General features: G+C 49.8%; 1 protein-coding gene across 1 annotated transcript; it reads right to left on the reverse strand.

The window, feature by feature from the left end:
- Window positions 1–3,868: 3,868 nt before the first annotated feature.
- On the reverse strand, window positions 3,869–15,809 carry UHRF1 (ubiquitin like with PHD and ring finger domains 1; the record flags this gene model as incomplete). Its single annotated transcript, XM_084276109.1, has 16 exons — window positions 3,869–4,236; window positions 4,810–4,908; window positions 5,270–5,427; window positions 5,542–5,653; window positions 6,035–6,172; window positions 6,275–6,437; window positions 7,233–7,339; window positions 8,172–8,276; window positions 9,011–9,118; window positions 9,198–9,321; window positions 9,958–10,144; window positions 10,313–10,419; window positions 11,067–11,282; window positions 11,738–11,910; window positions 12,626–12,889; window positions 15,657–15,809. 16 exons carry the CDS (start codon window positions 15,807–15,809, stop codon window positions 4,090–4,092), a joined length of 2,361 nt encoding a protein of 786 aa, XP_084132235.1. The 3' UTR covers window positions 3,869–4,089.
- Between the last annotated feature and the right edge of the window lie 1,992 nt (window positions 15,810–17,801).

A 17,801-nucleotide genomic window follows, 5' to 3' on the forward strand; every position in this document is an offset into this window, starting at 1 on the left:
GTCGCTGAGGGGAGGCAGCGGGGAAGGGGCTCGGCGCGGAGGAGAGGGGGGATGGGGGGTTGAAGGCCGGCGGGACGGAGGCCGGCGCACCTGGCGGTAGGCAGCGCCGAGCCGCGGGGGGCTCGGGCGCCGCGGTCCCGGGGGTGGAGCCGCAGGCGGCGGCAGGCCCCGCGAGGAAAGGAGGGAGGGAGGGAGGGAAAGACGCGCCGGCAGCGCCCGTACCTGAGCCCGCCGGCGGTCCCCCTCGGCGGCGGCGGCCCTGGGCTGCCCGTCAGCGGAGCGCCGAGCGGCCCGGCGCGGGGGGCAGAGCGGAAGGGGGGCGGTGAGGAGAGCGCAGCACCCCGCGGCCAGCACCTGCCGCCCGCCTCCTCGCCCTGCTCGTTGGCTGCAGCCGGCGCCGCCCTCTCAGCGATTGGGGGCGCTGCCGCTGAGAGGCGGCGGTCGCTGCCCATAGTGGAGCCGCTCAGCGAACAACAAGACGAGCGCAGCCGCTGATTCGCTAATTGCATCGGGTAAGGACCCGCCCACCAAGAGGCGGATCTACCAGCTGCTCTCACGTCGCTCAGTGGCTTTCCGCCAATCAGAGCACGGCCGTAGGCAGACGACTGCTCTCCCTCACCTGCTATTGGGCGAAAGAGGGAAAAGGCGGGTTTTGATAGGCGGCGCGGAGTGCCCGTCAGCGCCACACAGCTCTGCGCTCCGGGGGAGGGGGGCGCGGGGCGGTGAGTACGTGAGGAGCCGCACAGCAGCGCGGAGGCGGGGGGGGGGGGGCGCTGCGGCCGCCCTGCGCCAATGGGGCGGGGAGGGACCGCCCCCCCCCCCCCCCCCAGCCCCCCGGGCGGCCTCATGGCGGCCGGGCCCTGCCTCATCCTCCCCCTGCGCCCCCGGCCTTGGCGCGGCGCAGGGCGCGGGGTGTCCCCTCCTCGGGCCGGCTGCCGGGGAAGCACAAAGGTGTCAGGGCTGGACGGCCCCGCGGGCCGGAGGCTGCCCGCAGCCGCCTGGAGCGTTCCAGGGAGAAGCTGAGCATCAGCTCCAGGCCCCGCTGCCTCGCTTCCCGCCCCAGCGCCCAGGCGGCCCAGCAGGACCTGCCCCCAGGAGCTGTGCCACGGCCCTGCCCGGCTGCAGGCGCTGGGTACCTGCACCCCAGCTCCCAGCACAGGATGGTTGGGTTGGAAGAGACACCCAGGATCCCAGAGCACCAACCCTCGGCACCAGGCAGGGCCACCAGCCTCCAGGCCTGGAACGGGACAGGCTTGCCCAGGGCCCCATCCAACCTGGCCTTAGGAAGCTCAAGATAAAAGCTCCTTGCTTAAATCTTTTTGGCACCAAGTTATTCCAGCTTTCCCATTCCTCATCTGCAATAGGCTTATTTTACCAAATCACACGCTGGCTGTTTACTCCACAAACAGACTTCGTTTCCTCTGACCATCTCTGCCATTAAAACCCCACAGCCCTTCACACCCAGACCCCAGCACACTGCATAGCACAGGCTTCGGTTCAGCTGTGCAAGCCCAAAGCTACAAGGTCTCTAACTCACAGAGATGTTCCAATTCAGGCCAAACAGAATCACAGAATCATCAGGGCTGGAAAAGACCTTCAAGATCATCAAGTCCAACCATCAGCCCTGCACCACAGAACCACTAAACCCTCTCCTGAAGCATCACATCGACCCACTTTTTAAACATCCCCAGGGACAGAGATTCCACCCCCTCCCTGGGCAGCCTCTCCCAACGCTTCACCACTCTTTGACTGAAGAAACATTGCCTAATGCCCAATCTGAACCTCCCTTGGCACAATCTGAGATCATTTCCTCTTGTCCTGTTGCTAGTCTCTAGGGAGAAGAGGCCACCACCCACCTCACCACAACCTCCTAACACAACAGGACACTGAGACCTACACAGGAAAACATTTGCTTTCCAAATTCCACATAACAATACAAACAGTACACCCTGGAATCCATTGCAATAGGATTTTCCCCTAAGATAAATTACACAATTCTTCAATTTCACCCACTCACCCCAGATTCTTCTTACCACAATAGAGATTAAGGATGTTTTCAATGAAGTTTAACACAGCATTAAACGCTTCCAATATCAGGTAACACTAACCTTGTTTTCAAGATGGATAAATTAAGCAGCAGTTGCACAATTTCCCAGCTTCTCCATCCAAGGTCTCAAACACCGGCACCTTTTCTTCTCTTACTCCATCTGCATTTGCCTATGCAAACCTCCATGGTTTCATTTACGTCTCTGGAGACCTCACTCTACTGGCTATGGACATGGAAGCTCTTAACAGTTCTGGCCCTGCTCCTTAAAGGTGCAGACAATTCCAACCACAAATCCGTATTTTGGGTTTAGTGCTGTGGAAATCTAATAAAAATTATGCCCCAAAACAACAGTGAGGTTTAAGGAATCTCTTGAGTCAGTTGAGCGAAATACTCCTTGGGCTACTGCCTTGAAGCAACTGTTTTAAAGACAATTATCAAGTTAGTATTTTAGCAATTTCTTAATAATGAAAAAATCGTAATGCAAATAGCAGACCTGAAAAACCCAAAATGCTTAGAGTAACAGTATCCAAATAATTAATATTATTAATATTAATGATAACATTAACATTCCCACCCAAGTAATTAGGTCTGGAAACCTGCTTCAGAGAGAGAGAATTGAAGGAAGAGTCTCATTTCATCTGAAAAGATATTTATTTTCGAGAAAACCTCGGACATTGTACAAAAAATTGACAAATTCAGCAAAAAACCCTATAAAACGTGTAGGTGGCTTTTCTTTTCCCTAACATATTAACATTATAATTTTATAAAGGGTAAGAGTTAAGAAAATCAAAACTAGGCACATTTCTTCCAGTCTGTCTGCAGTGAAGTGTGATTAAAAACATCCCCATCTCGTTGAGGTATTAAACTGCAAACCTCAGCTGTTTGAAACACACAGCCCATTCCCAAGAGCACGCCTTCTCCACGTCACCTGTGAGAAGCCCAATGTTTTGTATCAAAGACTCAGAATTGGTTATTCTCCATTTCCAGGTAGAAATGCAATGCAACAAAGGGAAATTAAGTCACTGGACCATAATAGAGCTAGCATTAGGAGGAAACCTGCAAGATCTGTAAATCCACACTAATCAGATACAGTGTCATCCTTTACCCAAATAAAATCCGGTTGGCAAGTTTAAACAATTCAGTGCTTATTGAAAAAAAAAAGAAAAATAAAAAATAAAAATTATATATATACGGTGATTCAGAGCCCAGTCTTTCAGAAGAGGACAAAAGGCACTTAAAGAATGGCTTTAGTATGTTCCACAATGGCATTTTTCTGTTTAGAAGACAGCACCTGGCTGAACAAATAGTTCCATCATAGGAAAGAAGTCCAACTGAGGTAGTCCTTCGTATTGCTCCAACTGCTTGGCTATAGGCAAGCAGCTTTTCTTTTCCTTTTTGATATAAAAAAATGAGCAGGAAATGGCTTTTGATAGGTCAAATGTATAAAAAACCCAGTTCTTTTTTTTTTTTTTTTTTAAAAGTAGTATCAAAATAGCAAATACCCACTTGCAGTAAAAAGCTCACAAGCCAGGAACTCTCTTGTACAAATCGAGCATGGAAACGCTGCCACAGTGATGCACATGTCTACCTTGATGGCCAAATCCCCAAACAGTGAAGATTGTTCTAGCAACCAAGCCATTTTTGGGAATTTAACAATAAAAAAGAAAGGAAAAAAATCAAAATAAGAGAGCACAGGGGGCACTCTGAGAACTCTGACAATCGTTAGCAGCCCTACCGGAAGCACTTTAAGTCCATTAAAAAAAGTCACTCTGCACTGGTGAATGGTGGATTCAGGTGGGGAAAGGGGGGAACACAACTCAAAGTTCAACATTTAGAATGGGGGGAGAAGGTGGGGGAAAATCCCCACCCACAAACATATAAAAAGGATATTCATTGAAGTTTATAGTTTTTTTAAAAACAAGGAAAACTTTAAGCTTTTAAATTTTTAGGGGTCTGGGAGAACAGGGACTACTTTTTAATTAAACCCATTGAAAACCCATTAATAAGTTTGAACAAAAGGAAATTAGAAGTGCTTTACAGGATCAACGTCCATTGCCATAGCCAGGAAAGAGCTGAGTTAGAACGGTCTGCAGAGGTTTGTTCACTTGCATGGTGTAGCTTTTGCCAAGGTCGTAGCGGCAGGCTGGGCAGCTGTACACCTCGGCTCTGAAGGATCTATCCAAGCAATCCTGGTGAAGGACAACACCAAGAGAGAGAGACGGGCAGTTTGGCTTATTTCACAAAGAGAAGAATCTTTTTTTTAGCCCAGTTCACCCAGGTATCAACCAGGCCAAGAGCAACGTGGGGCTGGCAGTGGGACAGAGCTTCCCTCGTTCCACTTCAGACACAGTGTTTAGACACACAGTAGAGATACTTTATTCAATAACGTTTCTAAAGATGAAGAATTTCATCTATTAAAAGTTGTTGGGAGCTTCTGCAAAACCTTCACCTCTTTCCTCCAAACCCAAACCCCATTCCCTCTGAAACACCATCCACTCCACCGAGCAGCGTTCCCAAGCCCGCAGAGCTCTCATCACCTTTGCAAGAATCATACAGTAGCCACACACTCCCAGAGCTTTCTTTAAAGCACAGATTTTTCTATGCCCAAAGAACTTGCATCAAATCATAAAGTTTTAACTTAGAAGCCTGCCTGCCTTGTGCTAAAAGACCCCCAAACCAGCCACCCCCTGCTTCTCCCTCACCACCAACCAAGTCAGCTCACAGCTCGCTGGCTCCACAGAGAAGCTGTAGGGACTGCTCACCTTGCAGACGTTGTGTTGGCAAACAGTTGTGACTGGCTGAAACACAACCTCCTGGCAGCAGATACACAAGAAGGCTTCTTCCACTTTACTGAGAAATTTCTGTAAAGAGAACACTAGGATGAACTGATTGCTCCTACCCCTCTGAAAGAGAACAGCTGAACCAAGAACCCCACGTTAAATGCAAGGGATTGAGTGAGAGAAAGCTTTTCTACAAAGCCTGTAAGAACAGAAATAGTCACATTAAACAAGTTCTGGTTAAATCTCCTCCTACTGACCTCAAATACAGAGCTTTAAAGTTACACTGTGGATGTTTAAAGAAACACTGAGGCTGTTGCCTCAGTGCAGCCAGGAGGTTTGTGTCCAGGGATAGTGCAATGGTTAGCTCTCACTTCCCTTCTGGAGGAAGGGGAGAGGGGGAAACACCACCAACCCAAACCCAAAACCCCAAAGCATGACATACCGGTCCATCTTTGAGAGCTTCTAGTACTTCATTCCACAGTTTTTCATTGGCTTCATCGCTCTTTATGAGAGATCTCTGCTGAGATGTCAGCTTGTATGGCTCAACTTTAGTTTTCTTTTGAGGCCCTGTAGGAGAGGTAACGCCTTTTTTCTCCCCACCTGAAAGAAAACACCTTTTAAACACACAACCAACAAGCAACCAGATAAGAATAACTAGGTAGTATGCACAAAAACCTACAAGGCTTTCTATATCCACTTGCCTACTCCACAAACCTGCTGATTTCCTTTTTCTCTTTCTTTTCCCCAGGGTATCCAACTCGTCGTCTCCATTATTTTCTTTTTCCTTATCTTTGTTTGCAACAGTTTCCAAATACCCTTCAGGATACTACAGGGGAACACAAAACAAAAACCATCCAATGCAAACAGGCCCCTTCAGAGCCTCACAGGCCACTATGGGTCAGAAGACCGACCCTCTGCTCCAGGGCTTCTCTATTTTAAGTAAGAGAGAACCCTGGTCTTGCAAAGTACTTATTCAGGTTATAGAAATTCCATGATAGAAAGTGAGTTTCATCCATTTAGCCTCCTGATGCAAAAAGAAAGGAAACAACCTACAAAAAGCACTCCTGTCCCCCTCAGACTGAGGGGCTGTCTGGATTCTTACACAGGGTAAAGCTGCTCAACCTCAGTAACAATGTTTAATAGCAAATTCCCATTGCCCATCAAGTTCACCATCCAGGGGAACTGTGACAACATCCCAAAAGCCTACCTGCATTGTTAGGCCAAGCTTTTTCATCCTGTCCTTTCCTTCTTTGGTCCAAGGAGCAGGTTCTTCATCGTCCCTCCTAAGTAAGTAACGCCACACTAGAAATCCAGATTTCCCTGTCTCAGGCCAGTATTTCACCACCTAAAGAAGTCAGAGGTGAGTCCATCATACACTGTAAAAACCCCTTGGCCACAGCAGAGTTATCTTTGCCTAATTCAGCAGGCGAATTCAAATCCTACTTACCTTGTATATCCCATCATATCTGTTCCCTTCCACGGGAGCGTATTTGCTGTGTTTGCCTCCTTTCACGTTCCTCACCACTCGGACCGGCTTCCCAGCTCTCCAGTCCTTGGCTTCAGCTCCGTTTTTGTCGTTGATGGGGGCACTGCAGTTCAGAGCCAGAGCTCTGGAAGAGAAAACCCAATCAACTCAGTGTATTTACCAGGCAGACCTCTCCAGAACCAGAGGGAGGGCAAAGCAAAGCAAAGCTTCAGTGGCAAACCAGCTACTAAGAATTAATACATTTCACTATGCTAATAATAATAATCAGCTGAGCACATCACCAGGAGCAGCAGCATGCTGGTGAACCACAGCACTGGCTACCCAAACACTGGAAGCACTGTCCCTTTGTGGGTACAGGAGTCATCACCTCTAAATTTCTGCTGAGGAAAGAGGATGTAGCCAGACTTTTGTTTGTCTTAAATCATAACATGTTCGAGTATCTTGGATAACTCTAGGAACTCTGGGAGAGAGTGATTAAGCCTACTTAATCTGGGGAACACAGTTTAAATACCCTGATTAATTACATTACCCTACCATAGCTGCACAGACCTCCTCCAATTAAGCCCACACTTAACAGCTCATAGTCACAAATGATCTGGTCTCCCAAGGTGACTCACATGAGTGGCTGCAGAGGTCTTCAGGAGAGAGCAGGAAAACTTCTATGCTGATTTATCACTCTGCTCCTCAGGTCTCAGTCAACATTAAGCGAGAGACTAACAGCATTTACAATTCTGCTTCATTTACAGCATCCTCTAAGAAGCATTCCCATTGCACAACTGCTCTGCAGCCTGTAAGTCAATACTTCATCCCCACAGCTGCTCTTCTCAGGCAGTTTCTTTTGGTACAGATAGGCCAAACCACTTCAGGTTGACAGACTGCCAGGTGCTAAGGTTAGGAATGGACCCCAAACGTTACTGACCTGTTCATGTTGGTGAGTTTTTGGTCACAAGACTGTTCTGCCGTGCGCTTGTTTCCAGAAAGATCCCGCCCTCCGCTCCCTGTGTATGTGAAGGAATTCCCATGATCCTGAAACAGACATGGATGGGTTCGACACGTTCACAAAACCAGCACAGGAAGAACAGAAGAGCCTTGCAATCAAGTAGCTTTATTCTCAAAGAAATCAAAGATGCTTCCTCCAATTCAGCTCCCAGCCTCAGCCTATGGTCCTCCCTTGGGTTGCCAAGAGAGGAGAGTCAGGATGACAACTGCTGTCTGGTCACATACCTTAGCAGTGCCAAGAGAGTGGCACATCACTTGCAGGGGATCTGCTTGGAGGCACAGCAGCATGGTCCAGATAAGGATTACCTAACATTCTACAGGACCTTGCAGCCAAAGGTAAGACAGAGTGACTACTGAGATTCATGGCAATCTGTTTTACATGAGTTCTAACAGGCATTCGGGGTGCAGACTGGTAATCTACCTGGTAATCTAGCTTGCAGTGATCTGTGAGAACATGGAGAGACTGGTTACAGCCTAGCAGGGGTAAGAATTGGCCTGCAGAACCAAACAGTACATTTGGAAGCAGGAACTTTGCCGCTAGTTTTGTTCTGAATGCTCCCCTGACTCAGGAAGAGCTGGCAGCACACACCCTGAGACTCTGCTCAGACTGTGGATGTGATGGAGACCCCAAAAAGGCACTTCTGGATTAAAAGCTGACACACAGATTTTAAGTTTAACTTTATTCAGATGATCCTGTTTCTCAGGTTGGAGCATATTACTGGGTTGTAGTCTTCCTTTGCCTGGATCAGGCATCATCAAGATGGGGAAACGTCTGACATCGACTGCACAAAGTAACTAAGGCCAAGTCTTTAACTAGAAGGTAGACTGGTTCTCAGGTATAAATAGCCAAGACTCTTACTATGTCATCTTCATAGCCTCCTGCCAGAACCAAGGAGTAGGCGCCGTCGTTACTTCTGCCGTGTATCCCTGCCACGTGGGGCCTGTGAACACCAGACTCGCTCACCTGGGAAGGAAAAAACCCACTTCTGAGGCAACTGCTGTCAGGAAGATACAAACACTGTGACTACCTGTGGCCTGGGAATGAAGTTAACTAACAGTACCATTTCAGAGTTGGTTTGAGTACATTAGAGGGTGAAACTGCTCTCACACCACCTCCACAAAGCTCCAGATAAAGAATTCTCTTTTCTTTAAAAAAAAATAATAATAATTCCATAAATAGAACATGTGTTTTGTGATGTCAGGTTAGAAATTTGGATCTGTCTCTCAGATGGCTGTTTAAAAAACTCCAGGAATTTTAGAATAATGCAGGTTATTAAAACCAAAAATGTTTGTATAAGGGGATTGGTTTTGAAAGACTTGCAACAGCCAGCTTCATCTAATACTGGAAAACAGGATCTGGAGAGTTCAGGACTTTTTCTTCCTCAGTTTTCTAACTAGATGATAAAACCTCCTGTTTAATGTATCTGGATACTCAGGAGACCCTTACAAGCAGAGAAGGTGGGAGATACTACACATCTCCAGAAGAAATTCCTGGAACAAGTATGTTTGGTTTTGAGTCACCAAAACAGCACCAAAGGGGGAAACCCCCCACCCACCCACCAAGCCAAACTTGAAACGCTCGGACAATGCAGCATTAGTTATGGAACACTTGATCTAGACAAAGCCAGAACTCTCTCTTCCTTCATTTACATAGCCAGTGCCATCTGCTCCCAAGATTTAACTGTTTCAGCTTCATACCTGAACTCGGAACTTCCACATGGTGCCAACTGGAATGCCAGGAATTGGTCCGTAGTGGTTGGAGGGCACAATGGTACACTCCTTCGTGCGGCCAACACACGCCATACCCTGCGTCAAACAGCAAGAGCCATCAGCCAAGGACTACAAGAACACCCATTCTTCAGAGTAAAATGGCTCTTGAACTGACCTTGCCCCAGTCTCTTCGTGAGGATGAGGTAGCAGATGCCATCTTCTGTTTCTTTTTACTTTCTTTTAACTTCTCTCCTGCTAAAACCACCTCGCTGGCATCGTTCCGACATTCGGGGCAATACCTGAAGTCACCAGGCAACAACAATTAACAAGCAGCAAAGCCTTAAATTACAAGGTAATTTCCTCAACACATACTGAGTTACAGCATTGTAATTTCCCCATGTGTAGCTAGACTGGACACTAAACCAACTCTCCATACTGCAATTACACCTGCAATAATTAGTGTGCTTGCACAATGTTCTGAGCCACTGCAGATGTGTCAGGAAATCATTGTATAAAGTGCTGAACAGGACACAAGGAATAAACCAAAACCAGTGCATTTCACACTCTCTATAGGTATTCCATATACAAACCAGTGTCTGTTACTGCCCTAAAAGGTGATGGGGCCTGTGGACTACCTGTGACACACAAGTTCAGCCTCCTGGCATGAGGTTTGCATTTGGTTTATGGGTAGCTGCACTCCTCTTTGAGCATATAGATCTGAAAACTTGGAAAAGAAGTTTGAAAGCCACTGACTTAGAACATACCCTCACTAAACTGATGCTCCAGAAAAGCTAGAGTCCTACACAGAAATCCAAACACTTCACCTCGTGCAGGCACCATACTGCCACCTAAGAGCAGCACAAAGCCCTAGACCTCCCTTTCTACTCCTAATTAGATGGTCATTGCAAAACTACACACACATACTTAGAACTTACCAATCCTCATCATCTGGTATACTACTAAGGGGAGGGTTGAGGCAGTAGATGTGGAAAGCCATATCACACTCATCACACATTAGCTGTTTATCTGGATCTTGTTTACCTCCACAGATATGGCAAGCACAAATTCTGCAGGTCTTGTTGGGGTTGTCCTTACAAGCTTTACACACAGGTCCATTTTGCCCTGTTAGCAGAAGGAAACCACAGTCTACTTCAGACTCCAGAAAGTGCCAAGATCGGCTAGAAATGGTCAAAGGAGTCACATGCAGAAGTGTCTCAGCACTCTTAGACCTTCAGTCCTCACAAAGCCCATCAGCAGAACACCACCAAGTAAGAACTATGTAACACTCACGTTTTAATGGACTGGTACTAATGGGACTGGCACTGCCTGGTTCTTCAATCTTATAAATTTCATCCACTAAGGTAATTCTGCAGTCGTTCAAGGAATCACCAGCTTCCCTACAAGGAGAAGTTGATAGAAAGATCAGATTTTAAAAATATCACCCAGCATGAAGTCAGAGCTGTGCATATGCATCAGTCATGCAGACTGGTCTTAGTCCCACATCACATCATCTGGGACAGCAGCATGACAGCATCACCACGAATCAAATCATTTTCACACAATTAAGGACACCCCCTCTTATCTCAATGAGGATTGAGGCACTTGTACCATTCAGTTTTGTCACTGGTAATTGTCTTTCCAACTACATGTTGTCATATTTTATAGTTAAAAAGCCAGAATCACTGCGGTGAGAGGTGGAAGGGGGGATATTCTGGCAACCCAGAGAAACTTTTAAAAAGTACTTTTTCCCCCCCTGAAGTTCAGAGTCCCTTATATGTAGGTCTATTTTCTCCTCTAGGAGAGAACTGGAGTAGTTTTTCATCATCTTTATAAAAAGTCAGGGTTTGGTCTACAATTTTGTATCTAGCACAAAATATTACACTCAATTTTCATAGAACAGTTATGGGCAGTTAACAGAGTAGCCAATTCTTCACCTCTTATGCATCACTTTGACCAGCAGAGTCCCTCAGACCTCATGAAAAGCTTAAGTAAAGCTAAAGAGTTCACTTTATTCCACACTTCTATCCTTTATGAATTTGCTTACCCAAGTAATATCTTTGCATTTATCTCCTTGGTCATTTTTGTTTCCCTTTTCTGCAGGATCTCTGCATCATACCAAAACCCTCTCTCTTTGGGTTCATCAGGATTATAGTTGACCATCACCACCTGTCCTACTTCTAGCTGGTGCCACTTCAAAATGGTCCGTGCACGAGCCCGTACATCATTTGAACTCAATTCTACGACTCCATTCTCTGGGTAACTTGAAGCAGCAGAAGGAAGGCACAGAGAAACAGAGGAGAGAAAGCAGATTTAACATCACAGGTTGTTACAAGCAACTGATTTTATCCAGACCAACATCACACATGAGAATACCATCAAGAATCACATCCCCTTCTCCCACAGTCACATCCAGAATTGAGCAGTTTAACTTGGCTACTATTATATCCCATTTAGAACTTGGATAACATTTCTATTCCTAAAGACCTGGTTCCAGCCCACTGGAATTCCAGGTGGAACACAGCTGGAATTCAGTCATAAGCTTACAGTTAACAGGGCTCAGAAATCTAATTACTGTGTCAGCCCAGTTCTGTTTAAACTGGTGGATCTCCACAGTAAAACCTCCCATGCACATCATGATCCAAATTACATCCATATCATGACCCAAATTACATCCACACTGTGACCCAAAATAGCCAAGAAGGTCACAGAACTCACTCTTCATATTTCACATGATATATTACATCTTCTTCAGGGACGGCTGTGGGCTGATCAGGGTCGGTGCAGCTGTCAGCTGATTTGTTTGTAGGCTTTTTCCTGGTTACTCTTACAACCTGGGCTTCAAACCAGGCTCCCATATTCATATCTCGGGCATCCACCAAGTCATTGATCTACACAAAGCAAAGCCAATTAGGCAGTAATTTCCAAGTCTACTTGAATATTTTAAGAACTTCATCGTTATCAAGACATTTAACAGTTAATCTTAAAAAATTAAGATTTCCTGTGGCTTCCTGACCCCTTTGTGCACTCCTACAGTCTTCTCAGGTGGAGCCTCTATGGCTAAAAATTCAACACCAACATGTGTACAAACAGCTTTCTTCTAGTAGGAACCACCATTAGACAGACTATTATGGACTTTCAGGACTGTCTTAAACTGGTAAAGACATCACAAGATCCCAAATAAAACCCATTGAAACAGACAAGTAAAGGGATTCTGAACAGCTGGCTGAGATTTTCTTCTGTTCATACAAGATAAGTTTCAGCTTTGAGAAATGCAGTGACTGAGCAAAAACCCTAAGAATGGTTTTGGGTTTTTTTTACTCAAAACAGGCATTCTTAATGGGTTTTTTTGCCCCAGCCAATTAATGTATTGTAGCTTTATCCCTTTAACTAGGATAAAGTGGAAAATGCTTTGACCAACATGTTGCATTTAATTGTTTTGTGGGTTTGTTGAATGGGTTTTTTTCTTTCTTTGTTTCTGGAGGGTTTCAGAAGAAATAACACCCACACAACTGAGGCATGAAACACTTTCAGAAATTCTCAGTAACACAGAAACAGTCCTCCTGAAGTGCAGCTTTAGGTAATCTTAGGGGTTTAACAACTCACCTTATAGAGGCCAAATCCTGGGTCAGTCCAGTCAGACTGTGCTGCTGTGCTGGGCTGTCCCTCCAGCTCCATGGCACACTCTCCATTGTGGGAGCTTTTGTCGGATTCGCTTTGGCCTGAGCCACAGCCAGAGTCTGTGTCGGAGAGTTCCGAATCCTTCTCCTTACTGGCAGCAGGAAGCACTGCTGGGCTTTGTCTGACCAAGAGCTGAACGATGTCATTCAGTCCAACGCTGTAATCGAACAGGGAGTGACCATCTTCCATCTACAGGGAAAGCATCAAAATCATCCGGTCACTTCCCTCAGCAGAGCTTTGCCAATTCGAAGCCACCCATCGTGCTGCAATTGTCTCTGTGCTCCAAGGAAGACCACATTCCTTGGAAAACATTCCCAACCAAGGAACTTGGCAGTTCTTCAGCATCACAGTTACTTATAGATTGTTTTAAACAGTAAGAACAACACTCTTTATTCAGTAAGGCTGGGGAACAAGGCTTCCATGCTGTGGTAGACTTGCTACCCAGGTTAAGGCACTCAGATCCAGGAGCTCTGAACAGGTTTGCAGTATATGCCCTAGAAATACCAACTCTGGGAAGCAGGATTTAAAGACCTCCAGGTCTCCTTCATTCCTATTTAAGGAGAATTCCACATTACCTACAAACTTGAAAGGAAGTTCTTTCTTCCTTAATTCAGACAAGACCCTTACTCAAACATCAACACAAACAGGTCTCTACAGTACCACCATACATGTTCCAGGCAGTAGTTACTACATCGCTCTGCTACACGTGGCATCAAGGAGAAGCCAAAGAGTTCACCACCTACTTTTCTCTGGGACAGCACAGAGTTTTTCCATCAAAAGTAAAAAAGAAAATAAATTTTAAAAGATTTAGTTCATCTTGAAACTCCCCAATCACTCTTTAGCATAACCAGGCACCTCCTGATTTCACACCCTCTCTGATCTTAAGAGTTTACTGTGCAAGCCTCTTGTCCTACGTAGTCAAATCGAGACCCCATCCATGCAAAAGAGAAGCACCAAGGCACAAACAGGTCTCAGTTACCCTCCCAGAACCCTGAGGAGCGCTACCATTTTAGAGTTAAAGTGTAGCACTGGAGACCACAGTGCAGTTATAAGTTTAGACAAGCTTCACCACATATTTAAGGTCTGACTAAGAAATTATACAGGAAATGATCGTCCCCTTCCAGCCCAAACCACCAGAAAAAGCAATCCCCGGGGCTTTGTTCTCTATCAGGGGGAAACAGAGCAAAACCACAAAAATTTACACTTCACAGGAATCACTATGATAATTCGATTCTGATTTATGGTGTAAAATGGCTGTGGAACAATCCCTGGAAACCTGACTGCACAGGAAGCGATCTGGACTTTTTCTGAGTCGAGAGATGAAAACTCACTGAGGAGGAGCAAGAACAAACCCAAAAGGGGGTTGCTGCTTCTGAAGAGAGAGGCGGCGTCACAGATCGGGTGTAGTTAGAGCAGGAGTTACCACCGAGGAACACACAAGCACCAACAGGTGCAAAGAGAAACGGAAAAGCAGCGAACAGGACGTGAAAGCGCGGGAGCCCAGAGGGCTGTGTGAAGGCAGCGCCAGCCTCCGCACACCTACCTCTAACAAAGGAGGCGGCTTTCTTAATTAACCAGCCTTTTCCTAACGGGGTTTTGAAGTTTTAGCTAAGAAGAACTTCCAAGGTCGCCAAAAAAGCCAGACAAAGCAGGAAGGGGCGCAGCAGGGAGAGGAGGAGCGGCAGAGGTTAGATCACACTGTATAATCACTTCTCTCTAAAACCACACCTAAACTAAGAACTACTGGAATTACACCAAGAGGAATTACCTCTGCAAGGCAAGTACAGCCTTACTGAAAAGGGTGCCCAGTTCTACTGGAAAATCTGTTTAACTTTCCATATCCACACAGACTGGGGTACGAGGCTGACAGTTGGCACCTACTCTGGAACAGCCCTCCCTTATCACTTTATCTACAACCAGGGATGGGAGGAGATGCAAACACAAACCCTTCAGAGATGCTACATATTCCTACAAGCTGCTTCTTTTTTCTTTTACCACTCCTGGTACCCAAGCGTGTTAGGTTAAAGCTAGTCTGTGTGTATTTGCACACCCTACAGTCACACCAGCTAATTACAATGTAATCAACCCAAAATGGAGGGAAAGGTGGAAAAAAGGCGACTCCTCTAACTCCACCATCTCAGTATTCCAAGGGCAGCCTAAAGCACCCCACTGTCTCTGAGATTATTGTCCCTGAGCAACCAGCCACTGGTTCAGAGGTGTCTGTGGCATGAAGGTTCAGCAGTGCAGTACGACACAGGGCATGGGAAAAGTGTTTGCAGACAGTTTTGGTTGTCTACTCACTCATGTAGCCACACCATTAGCTCACGGGGAGGAAAGCAGCGACAGTGTGACTGCAGGGTAGACACGATGGCAAAAGCGTACCAGCCTCCGGAGGCACTGGGGACCCTACAGCGAGGTCTGTATCTGGGGAGATGCTGGTGGGCGGCAGCAGGACTGAAGAATCAGGAGCTGTTCCCCCAGCTTCAGAGGAAAAAGGGCAATGGGGGGCTGTTCGCGCCTTCTGAAGTGGGTAAAACTTGCAACACTCTGAAGTGCGAGACCGCAAAGTCCGCGGTAGCACTTGTATCCTCAGAGACACCCCTCAGAGCCGGCGCCGAGCCAGCAAAGCAACAGCACGGACCGGCGGCCACAACCGGCCCCCAACGTCCGGGCAGCTGAAGAAAGGCCCCGCGACCGCCGACTCGCCTCCTGGGGCGGCCGCAGCGCGAAGGGAGCTCGGGAGGCACTAGATGGCAGCAGAACATCCCCCTTCCGCAGCGCAAATAAATAAATAAATGGGAATACCCCTCCTCAGCTGGCGGGGGGATGAGGGAGGGAGGGAGGGAGGGGGGTGCCGCGGCGGCTGAGGCAACGGCTGGGCCCCCCCCGCCCGCTGCCTTGAGGTTGTCAAACCTTCCCCCCCACCCCCCCCGCCCCAGCCCCGTGCCGCCGGTACCTGTTTGCCTCGGTAGAAAAGCCGCTGCCGGTGGGGCTCGACCCCGAACACCTCGTGTATCCGCAGCCGCAGCCCCTCCACCTTGGTAAGCTTGGAAAGGGAGTCCACGCGGTGGGTCTCCCTCCCGTCCATGGTGCGCACCTGGATCCACATGGCGCCGGCTCTGCTCGCACCGAGAAAGAGAGCGAACGGGTATTTTAAAGCGAGGGGAACGGCGGGGTCCGGCTCCCCGGGCTCCGCATCAATGAGGGCCGCGCCGTCCCGGCCCCGCCGCCCGGCCCGCCAGGCAGCCGGCGGGCCCGCCCACTCCCTTAAACCCCCCCCACGCTATTGGTGAACAACCCGACCGGTTCCGGCACGGATTGGTTACTGAAGGCTTAGCCCCGCCCTATCCCACGCTGATCTTAACGGCTTTGGTCGCGCTCGTGTCTCCCCTGCCGCCCTCGCGGGCGGGCGGCGCGCGCCAACTGTATCTCGCGCCACAATTGAAACACGCCCGCCCGCTCTCGTTGGGGAGGGAGGGGGAGAGGGCACCGCCCACCCCGCGCGCGCAGCCGACGGCCGAAATCTCGCGTGATCATGTAAATAGCCGCGGGGACGGGCCAGCGCTCTTAAAGGAGCCGCCGCCGGCCGCCACCCTCCCCGCCGCGTCCCCGGCGGGAGCTCCCCAAGGGAGCGCGCACAGCCCCGCGCATCGCGCCCGCAGTGCCCCCCGCTCACTCTGGGCTAGGGGAGGGGCCGGGGGAAGGATCGCTCTCGTTCCGAGCCCGGAAAAAACGGGGAACGTCAGCGGCCCCCGCCGGACCGGGACTGGGCGCCGCCAGCCCCGTCCATCAACCCCGAAAACCGCACGGGGCGATGCCGCGCCCCGCCGGTCACGCAGCCCACCCCTCCCGCGGGATTTGGGGGGAGACGGGGGGACTGATCCCGCTGCCACAGTCCCCGAGAGGCCCGTCTCACCCACCGGCACCGGAGCGGTCACCCCCCGGGGAAGGGCGGGCAGCAGCGGACCCACGCACCGTGCCCCGGCAGCTGTCACCGGCTCGGACCCCGCCGAGCCCCTCCGAGCCGCGCCCCGCAACGCCCCCGGCGCGGCCACGGGGAGGGGGCAAACCCTCCCCGCCCCCCCACCATCCTCCCCCTCCCGGTGCCACCGGCCGCTCCCCGTCCCGCGGCGGGACGGGGCTGGGGAGGGGGCTAAGGCGGCCGCCGGGACTCACCGGCGTGCGGAGCTGGAGGCCGCCGCCCGCGCTCTCCCCGGGCTTTGGAGTTTGGCGCGGAAAAGCCCCGTGCGCGGCGGGCGCCCGCCCATTGGCCGCCGCTGGCGGGAACGAGCGGGCGAGGCGGGGCCGCCGCCGCCTCCCGGGAAGGATGGCGGGCGGTGGGGGGGGGGAACCGGCGCCTCTCGGGGGCAGCACCGGGGATCCCCAGCCGTCCCGACCCCCCCGATCCACTGCCGGAGGGATGGGGGGGGTAACACACCCCACACACACCCGCAGACCTGCTGAGGGGCCGGTGTCGGGCGCGCTCTGCCGCCGGGAAAGCCCCTCGTCCACCGGGCCGGCGACCACGGTGCCGGTTATTACTCTAAAAACCGAGCCCGCGAGAGTCCTGCGGGAGAGGATTCCCCTCCTGACAGCTGCCCTCCCCATGCACCCCCTCACCGTGTCCCGTCCCACCCCCCCCCGGGGAGCTCCAGGCCCTGCAGTGATGCGAATAACCCGAATAACCCAAATAATCCCAATCATCTAGGAAAGGCCTCTAACTCCCCGAGCTGTTGGCTCCAGGTGGCTTCTGGTGCTTGTGTACGGCCCCCCCCAAGCTCGTGAAAACGTGGCCTGGGTGACACGGCTGGGCCGCACACGTGGCTGCACGAACCGACAGAAAGGGCTGGTCGGGGAGGATGTTTTTCCCCCAAAAGTAATGCTAGGAGGAAATTAAACCTCGCAAGGTTTGCCTAAAACGGCCATCGGATGGAGTAAACCATAAGCAGGGGATTACCGTGAGGTTTCTGAGAAGAATCCGCTTCAGAAGGAGGATAAAAGCATGAAAATTGGTGGCCGAGTGGGGGGAGAAGAGACTCCGGGGTTGGGAGAGCGGCAATGGCGGCGGTACGGCGCGGCCAGAACAGCTCCCGCGACACTG

This window comes from Gallinula chloropus (genome assembly GCF_964237585.1).
Source record: "Gallinula chloropus genome assembly, chromosome: 28".
NCBI lineage: Eukaryota > Metazoa > Chordata > Aves > Gruiformes > Rallidae > Gallinula > Gallinula chloropus.